The 10,000-nt window shown below is 38.3% G+C and overlaps 1 protein-coding gene across 1 annotated transcript in view; it reads left to right on the top strand.

Moving 5' to 3' along the window:
* ABCA2 (ATP binding cassette subfamily A member 2) overlaps nucleotides 1-10,000 on the top strand; it is a 312,411-nt gene that overhangs the window by 238,122 nt on the left and 64,289 nt on the right. The window contains 2 exon segments of the mRNA XM_053695443.1: nucleotides 6,900-7,096; nucleotides 9,392-9,562. Coding sequence (XP_053551418.1) covers nucleotides 6,900-7,096; nucleotides 9,392-9,562 — 368 coding nt within the window.

The raw sequence follows: 10,000 nt of genomic DNA, 5'->3' as shown, positions 1-10,000 counted from the left end.
CTTTTTAGCCTCACCGCAAAACTTGTAATGGCAGCGCTATGTAAATCCCACGCAAAAACGTCTTTTTTTTAAGGTTTTTTAGTTGGGGGTTTTTTAGATTAGGGTTTGGGCTTGTCTTAACCCCTTAATGACCACATCACTTTTCCATTTTCTGTCCGTTTGGGACCAAGGCTATTTTTACATTTTTGAGGTGTTTGTGTTTAGCTGTAATTTTCCTCTTACTCATTTACTGTACCCACACATATTATATACCGTTTTTCTCGCCATTAAATGGACTTTCTAAAGATACCATTATTTTCATCATATCTTATAATTTACTATAAAAAAAATTATAAAATATGAGGAAAAAATGGAAAAAAAACACACTTTTTCTAACTTTGACCCCCAAAATCTGTTACACATCTACAACCACCAAAAAACACCCATGCTAAATAGTTTCTAAATTTTGTCCTGAGTTTAGAAATACCCAATGTTTACATGTTCTTTGCTTTTTTTGTAAACTATAGGGCCATAAATACAAGTAGCACTTTGCTATTTCCAAACCATTTCTTTTCAAAATTAGCGATAGTTACATTAGAGCACTGATATCTTTCAGGAATCTCTGAATATCCATTGACATGTATATATTTTTTTTTAGTAGACAACCCAAAGTATTGATCTAGGCCCATTTTGGTATATTTCATGCCACCATTTCACCGCCAAATGCAATCAAATAGAAAAAATTGTTCACTTTTCACAAATTTTTTCACAAACTTTTGGTTTCTAACTTAAATTATTTACAAACAGCTTGTGCAATTATGGCATAAATGGTTGTAAATTCTTCTCTGGGATCCCCTTTGTTCAGAAATAGCAGACATATATGACTTTGGTGTTGCTTTTTGGTAATTAGAAGGCCGCTAAATGCCACTGCGCACCACACGTGTATTATGCCCAGCAGTGAAGGGGTTAATTAGGGAGCATGTAGGGAGCTTTTTGGGGTAGTTTTAGCTTTAGTGTAGTGTAGTAGACAACCCCAAGTATTGATCTAGGCCAATTTTGGTATATTTCATGCCACCATTTCACCTCTAAATGCGATCAAATTAAAAGAAACGTTAATTTTTTCTCAATTTTAGGTTTCTCACTGAAATTATTTACAAACACCTTCTGCAATTATGGCACAAATGGTTGTAAATGCTTCTCTGGGATCCCCTTTGTTCAGAAATAGCAGACATATATGGCTTTGGCATTGCTTTTTGGTAATTAGAAGGCCTCTAAATGCCGCTGCGCATCACACGTGTATTATGGCTAGCAGTGAAGGGGTTAATTATGTAGCTTGTAGGGAGCTTGCAGGGTTAATTTTAGCTTTAGTGTAGAGCTCAGCCTCCCACCTGAAACATCAGACCCCCTGATCCCTCCCAAACAGCTCTCTTCCCTCCCCCACCCCACAATTGTCCCCGCCATCTTAAGTACTGGCAGAAACTCTGCCAGTACTAAAATAAAAGGTATTTGGCCCTTTTTTAAAAAAAAAAAAAAAAAAGCATATTTACATATGCTGATGTGTAGGATCCCCCCTTAGACCCCAACCTCACTGATCCCCCACCATACTGCTCTCTAACCCTTCCCCTCTGCAATAATGGGCGCCATCTTGGGTACTGGCAGCTGTCTGCCAGTACCCAGTTTTGTAACAAAATGAGCCTTTTTTTTTTTTAAATTCCCTTTTCTGTAGTGTAGCTTTCCCCCCCCACCGAGACCAACCCCCAACCCCTTCCAAAACCCTTAGATTGCATTTAAGTTTTTTTTTTTTTTACTTTTTAACTTTTTTTTTTCTGTAGTGTAGCGGTTCCCACCCGCTCCCGCCCCGTGCACGCGCCCGCCCACCACCCCCGTGCACGCGCGCGCTCCCGTGCGCGCCCCCGTAGCTCCCGCCCCCCGATCCCGCCCCCCTCCACTCCACATAGCGCACCGATGGCCGCCACCCCGCCTCCCACGTAAGCTCCCACCCACCAACGATACCGGCCATCGATGTCCGGTGCAGAGAGGGCCACAGAGTGGCTCTCTCTGCATCGGATGGCCAAGGGGGGTTATTGCAGGATGCCTCCATATCGAGGCATCACTGCAATAACCGGAAAGCAGCTGGAAGCGAGCAGGATCGCTTCCAGCTGCTTTCCACACCGAGGACGTGCAGGGTACGTTCTCAGGCATTAACTGCCTTTTTTTTGAGGACGTACCCTGCACGTCCTCGGTCGTTAAGGGGTTAAAAGAGCTGAATGTCATTTTAAGGGCAATGCCCATGCAATGGGTAGATTAGGTTTTTTTAGTTTTTTTTATTTTGGGGAGGGTGGGGGTTTGTAATGTTAGGGGGTGTTTTTATTTTGTAGAAAATGAGCTGACTTCTTTTGGGCAATGCCCTACTTTTCAGCCAATAGGAATAGCCCTTTTAAGGGCTATTGGTAGTTTATTATAGATTAGGGTTCTTTTATTTTGGGGTGTTTTTTTTTTTTTTTTAAAACAGGGTATTAGAATAGAAATAATTTTTATTTTGTATAATTTGTTTGTTTGTTTTTTAGACTAGACATTTTTTTATTTTTAATGGGCAGCAAAAGAGCCCTTTTCAGGGCAATGGGTAGATTAGGTTTAACTTTATTTTTATTTTGTGAGTTTGGGGGGGTGGGGGTTTGTATACTGTTAGGGAGTGTTTTGTTTTTCTTTTTTTAGAAAAAGAGCTGATTTCTTTAGGGCAATGCCCTACAAAAGGCCTTTTTAAGGGCCCTTGGTAGTTTATTATAGATTAGGGTTTTTTATTTTTTGGTGTGTTTTTTTTTTTTTAACAGGGTATTAGAATAGGAATAGTTTTATCGTTTTGGATCATTTTGTTGGTTATTTTTTGTAATGGTAGTTTTTTTTACATTTTTGTCATTTTAGTGTGTTTTATTTTTTGTAATGGCAGGTTTTTTGTTTTTGTAATGTTAGTTGTTTTTTTTGTAATGTTAGGTTTTAGTGTAAGGCAGTTTAGGTTTTACTTTTATTTCACAGGTAAGTTTCTATTTATTTTAGCTAGGTAGTTAGTAAATAGTTAATAACTATTTACTAACTAGTCTACCTAGGTAAAATAAATACAAACTTACCTGTGAAATAAAAACCTAAGCTAGCTAAAATATAACTATCAGTTATATTGTTGCTAGCTTAGGTTTAATTTTTATTTCACAGGTAAGTTTGTATTTAGTTTTAAATAGGTATTATTTAGTAAATAATTATAACTTTAATTTAGGTCTATTTTAATTATGTTAAAGTTAGGGGGTGTTAGGGTTACGATTAGGTTTAGGGGTTAATATAGTTTAATTTAGGTTGTTGCGATGTGGGGGCCGGCGGTTTAGGGGTTAATAGGTTTAATTGGTGGCAGTGATGTGGGAGGCCTGAGGTGTATGGGTTAATAACTTTATTTAGTGGCAGCGATGTCAGGGAGCGGCGGAATAGGGGTTAATAAATTTATTTTGGTGGCGGCGATATCGGGAGCGGCAGATTAGGGGTTAACAACATTATTTAGGTGTCGGCGATGTCGGGGGCAGCAGATTAGGGGTGTTTAGACTAGGGGTTTATGTTGGGTGTTTTTTCCCCATAGACATTAATGGGACTGCGTTATGGAGCTTTTCATTCCGCAATTGCAGGTGTTAGGTTTTTTTCTAACACTCTCTCCCCATTGCACGAGCATGTCAAAGCAGCGCTTGTATTTTGTGCAGTATGGAGCTTAACGCAACCATATCGCACGCACAAGGCAGCTTTTCAAAACTCGTAATGGCAGCGCTGTAGAGGGTGAAATAACGCAACTTTTGTTCGTTTCGCACCCTCTATAGCGCAAAAATTGTAATCTAGGTGTCTGACTGTTATAGGCAAAATTGTAAGTTGATCAAATTAAAGGAACAGCAAACCAAATTTTTTCCTTTTATGATTCAGATAGAACATACAATTTTAAACAACTTTTCGATTTTACTTCTTTGATCTATTTTGCTTCATTCTCTTGGTATCCGTTGTTGAAGAAGCAGCATTGCACTACTGGGAGCTAGCTGAATGCATTGGGTGAGCCAATAACATATATGTGCAGCCACCAATCGGCAACTCCTGAGTCTACATAGGTATCCTTTTTGACAAAGGATATCAAAAGAACAAAACAAATTAGATCATAGACGTAAATTGGAAAGTTGTTTGAAATCACATGTTCTATCTGAATCTGAAAAACAAAATGTGTTTTATGTCCCTTTAAATCTTTCACTGCATCTCTAAATGTCCTTTTAGTTAAATGAAATACATCATAGATCTTTCTATCCCTCTTTGTCAGAAATGCATAATATATTAATGTAAAATCTAGCAGTGACTTAAAGGGACACTGAACCCAAATTTTTTCTTTCATGATTCAGATAGAGCATCTAATTTTAAGCAACTTTCTAATTTACTCCTATTATCAATTTTTCTTCGTTCTCTTGCTATCTTTATTTGAAAAAGAAGGCATCTAAGCTCTTTTTTGGTTCAGTACTCTGGAAAGCACTTTTTTATTGGTGGATAAATTTATCCACCAATCAGCAAGGACAACCCAGGTTGTTCACCAAAAATGGGCCGGCATCTAAACTTACATTTTTGCATTTCAAATAAAGATACCAAGAGAATGAAGAAAATTTGATAATAGGAGTAAATTAGAAAGGTGCTTAAAATTGCATGCTCTATCTGAATCACGAAAGAAAAAATTTGGGTTCAGTGTCCCTTTAAATACAGAACAAATCTAAATTGAATATTTTACCCTGTAAGTCACACACAAAAAAGTGCATTTTGCTCTGTTAAAAAAAGAAATAAAATAACATTAACTATAATTTTTTTTGGATAGGTATTTCAGGTAAGTTTTTGTTTTTTTCAATCAGAAAATTGTGTTTCTTGTATTAAATACATCTAAAGATCTACAATTGCATTTTTTTCTTAATGAGACTTTAAGCTGTGTAATTAAAGGGACACTCGAGTCAAAATAAACTTTTATGAATCGGAATGAGCAGCAGATTTAAAGGACCACTCGATGCAGTATAATAATATAATTAGGGTGACCATATTGTTGCTTTAAAAAGGGACACATATGAAAAATACATATGTCAGGGTTCTTATATAAACAGCCCTGAAAACAACCCTGACATATGTATTTTTCATGTGTCCCTTTTTAAAGCGGCAATAACAAGTGCATAATAACAAGACAATGATTTAACACCTAATCTGAATTTCAAATAAGCAGTAGATTTATTTTTTTTCTGTTAAAATTTATTTTTTCTTCTATTTCCCGGCCCCCTGTATCATGTGATAGACATCAGCCAATTACAGACTAGTATACGTATACCCTGTGAGCTTGTGCCCATGCTCAGTTAGGAGCGTGTTCCCCAGAAAGAGTGTAGATAAAAAGACTGTGCAAAATTAGATAATGGAAGTCAATTGGAAAGTGTCTTAAAACTGCTGCTCTATCTGAATCATAACATTTTATTTTGATTTGAGTGTCCCTTTAAGACACTTTTCAATTACTTCCATTATCAGATTTGGCACAGTCTTTTTAGAAAACACTTTCTGGGGAACAAGTTCCTACTGAGCATGTGCAAGAGCTCACAGGGTATATGTATACTAGTCTGTGATTGGCTGATGTCTGTCACATGATACAGGGGGCTGGAAAAGGGGTCAAAAAAATTAATTTGCCAGAAAAAAATCTACTGCTTATTTGAAATTAAGAGAAGGTGTAATTGATTTGTATTTTTATTATGCACTTGATGATTATGTAATTCTACTGCTTTGAGTGGTGGTCCTTACATTTCTGTCGAGTTGCTACAGAATAACATATTAGCCAAGTATTAAAGTGAATGTCAACTTTCAAGAATGAGTGCCCGGTTTTTAAAAATACTATAAAAAACAGGGGCACTTTCATTCATGAAAGTTTACATTTCACCCATTTTGTTAAAATACTTACCTTTTCTTCTTGAAGCCGAAGCGATTCCCCCCCCCCCCTGCCACTCGTCTCTTCTTACGTCAGCAATGACGAATCTGGCTTCCTCCAATCAGGCAATGATTCCCCTGTGGGGGAAGCCGTGATTGGAGGATGCCGTATTCGTCATTGCTGATGTATGAAGTGACGAGCGTCAGGAGGGGGATCTGTTTCTCCGGCTTCAAGAAGAAAAGGTAAGTATTTTAACAAAACCGGTGAAATGTAAAGTTTCATGAATGAAAGTTGACATTCACTTTAACATTTTGAAACAAATTAAGATCCTTTTTAAAGAGCTGATATTTTTCAATAGCCAAACTCCAATAACCATTTGCCTTATTTGGAGGATTCAATCTGGGTTTTAGTCCTGCAGACAACAAGGCTAACCACGGTTATCAAGTTAGTATAAAGTGCTCAGTTTTGCAGTTGTTATTCGTTAAAACCAATTAGTGAAAGATACTGTATGTAGAAGGGTTAACCTTGAGAAGACAGCAGGTGCTTTTCATGTTGTAAGAAGTTGAAATTGCTTATATGTCAGAGCTAAAATACATGAAAAGGGGCAAAATAAATTATTAAAATATATATAACAGTTGATTCGTTATTCATAACTAAACATTTTATTTACAAATCCCAAGGTGCTTACTGTTCCTTTACAAATACATTAGCATTTATGAGCCTACATAATGTCTGGAGGCCTTAAATAATAAAACATACACTTTATTATTGAAACTTGTCTGCATTCAATTGAACTGCCAGCTTCATGAAAACTATATATGCAGTGATTTATATTTGATGGATTTTCTTTTTCGGAATTCCAAGCAATGACATGAGCTGATTTATAGGATTGTCATCTGCAGAGGTGCAACCTGACTCGGGTGTCAAAGGGTGAAGCCGCCGCTTTGTAACTTTATTCTTTCTGTCTCAGGATGATTGAAGACTTGGAGCTTTCAAACAAGCGGCTATCGTTAGTACAGACTCTGTCAGGTGGTATGAAGAGGAAGCTGTCTGTGGCTATTGCATTTGTGGGGGGATCTCGAGCAGTTATTCTTGATGAGCCAACAGCCGGTGTAGATCCTTATGCAAGAAGGGCAATATGGGACCTGATCCTAAAGTACAAGCAAGGTAAGGTCATGCGTGCAGTATGGATTCACACCGTGATTATGCAAGTAGTTGGGGGCATCTACTATGGGGTGTTTAGTATGGTTCTTACAGGGAAGCTGTTCATTTAGTTTATGCTTCAACCAGCTAGGTGCATGTCTTGTATTTTGAGCAGGCTTTAACTAGCAGGGTGGCATCTCTTGCCCAGAGAGGAACATCTCTTGTATTTGGTATGAGCTGTCAGTCAGAGAGGAACATCTCTTATATTTGGTATGAGCTGTCAATCAGAGAGGGGCATCTCTTGTATTTAGTATGAGCTGTCAATCAGAGAGGGGGCGTCTCTTGTATTTAGTATGAGCTGTCAATCAGAGAGGGGCGTCTCTTGTATTTAGTATGAGCTGTCAATCAGTTCATACCAAATACAAGAGATCCCCTCTTTGCTTGACAACTCATACTAAATACAAGAGATGCCCCTCCCTACTTGACAGTTCATACCAAATACAAGATATATTTCTCTCTGCTTGACAGTTCATACTAAATACAAGAGATGCCCCTCTCTGTCAAGCAGAAAATGGCATCTCTTGTATTTGGTATGAGCTGTCAAGCAGAGAGAAATATATCTTGTATTTGGTATGAACTGTCAAGTAGGGAGGGGCATCTCTTGTATTTCGTATGAATTGTCAAGTAGGGAGGGGCATCTCTTGTATTTGGTATGAGCTGTCAAGCAGAGAGGGGCATCTCTTGTATTTGGTATCAGAGAGGGGCATCTCTTGTATTTGGTATAAGCTGTCAAACAGAGAGGGGCATCTCTTGTATTTGGTATGAGCTGTCAAGCAGAGAGGGGCATCTCTTGTATTTGGTATAAGCTGTCAAGCAGAGAGGAACATCTCTTGTATTTGGTATGAGCTGTCAAGCAGGGAGAGGCATCTCTTGTATTTGGTATGAGCTGTCAAGCAGGGAGAGGCATCTCTTGTATTTGGTATGAGCTGTCAAGCAGGGAGAGGCATCTCTTGTATTTGGTATGAGCTGTCAAGCAGGGAGAGGCATCTCTTGTATTTGGTATGAGCTGTCAAGCAGAGAGGAACATCTCTTGTATTTGGTATGAGCTGTCAAGCAGAGAGGGGCATCTCTTGTATTTGGTATGAGCTGTCAAGCAGAGAGGAACATCTCTTGTATTTGGTATGAGCTGTCAATCAGAGAGGAACATCTCTTGTATTTGGTATGAGCTGTCAAGAAGAAATTGTCATCTCCTAGCATTTGGAATTAGCTGTAAAGCAGAGAGGGGCATGTCTTGTATTTGGTATGAGCTGTCAAGCAGAGAGGGGCATCTCTTGTATTTGGTATGAGCTGTCAAGCAGGGAGAGGCATCTCTTGTATTTGGTATGAGCTGTCAAGCAGGGAGAGGCATCTCTTGTATTTGGTATGAGCTGTCAAGCAGAGAGGAACATCTCTTGTATTTGGTATGAGCTGTCAATCAGAGAGGAACATCTCTTGTATTTGGTATGAGCTGTCAAGAAGAAATTGTCATCTCCTAGCATTTGGAATTAGCTGTAAAGCAGAGAGGGGCATGTCTTGTATTTGGTATGAGCTGTCAAGCAGAGAGGGGCATCTCTTGTATTTGGTATGAGCTGTCAAGCAGAGAGGAACATCTCTTGTATTTGGTATGAGCTGTCAAGAAGAAATTGTCATCTCCTAGCATTTGGAATTAGCTGTAAAGCAGAGAGGGGCATCTCTTGTATTTGGTATGAGCTGTCAAGCAGAGAGGGGCATCTCTTATATTTGGTATGAGCTGTCAAGTAGAAAAGGTAATCTCTTTGTATTTGGTATGAGCTGTCAAGCAGATAGGAACATCTCTTGTATTTGATATGAGCTGTCAATCAGAGAGGGGCATCTCTTGTATTTGGTATGAGCTGTCAATCAGAGAAGAGCATCTCTTGTATTTGGTATGAGCTGTCAATCAGAGAAGGGCATCTCTTGTATTTGGTATGAGCTGTCAATCAGAGAAGGGCATCTCTTGTATTTGGTATGAGCTGTCAAGCAGAGAGGAACATCTCTTGTATTTGGTATGAGCTGTCAAGCAGAGAGGGGCATTTATTTTATTTAGAACTAGGTGACACTTGGGAAAGGCTCTCTTGAATCTAGAATGAGCTCAAATCAAGAGAGATTGTATTTATTTTATTATAAAAGGATTATACCAGAAAGGGGCATCACTGGTTCATTGTACAGGTTCACACTGTGTGTAAATACAACTATAGATGTGGAATCTTTTGCATTTAGTTTAGGCTCTCTGAAGTTTATTAACCATTTTGGGTTCCACAGGCCGTACAATTCTTCTCTCCACACATCACATGGATGAGGCAGATCTGCTTGGAGACCGTATTGCTATCATTTCCCATGGAAAACTGAAGTGTTGTGGATCTCCGCTCTTCTTAAAGAGCACCTATGGTGATGGTTACAAACTAACGGTTGTGAAGAAACAAAACGCCTCAGGTAAGTAATAGAGAGATATATGGAGCCATAGTATGTGGAACTTTGGTTTCTAGTAGTATTTATATCTGTTATGTCCTTATCTATGTGTTTTACATGATCATGTTTTGTCACTTGTTTATAGTATTACCCAATGATGATGATCTTTTAGGGAAATAATAGCAGAAAGATACTTATATAATCTGCATCTTTCTTAGTGGATTTATGGACAGTCTTTGTGAGTTTGGATCAATTCAGGGTGATTTTTTTTTCCCCAGACTGCATTGCTCTGAAGAAATGGACAATTTTAGGTCAACAGAAAAATCCAATCCAAGTCAACTTCTATAAGGGATTTTTAATGTACATTTTTATTATTGTGGTGTCTATACCAATTCATAGCTAGTAAACTTTAATTTTGACTTTCACGCCTCTATTAAGTAGAAAAACCTGCATTATTTGTAG

Source organism: Bombina bombina, chromosome 12 (assembly GCF_027579735.1).
Source record: "Bombina bombina isolate aBomBom1 chromosome 12, aBomBom1.pri, whole genome shotgun sequence".
Taxonomy (NCBI): domain Eukaryota; kingdom Metazoa; phylum Chordata; class Amphibia; order Anura; family Bombinatoridae; genus Bombina; species Bombina bombina.
This window is presented reverse-complemented; position numbering and strand designations above follow the sequence as displayed.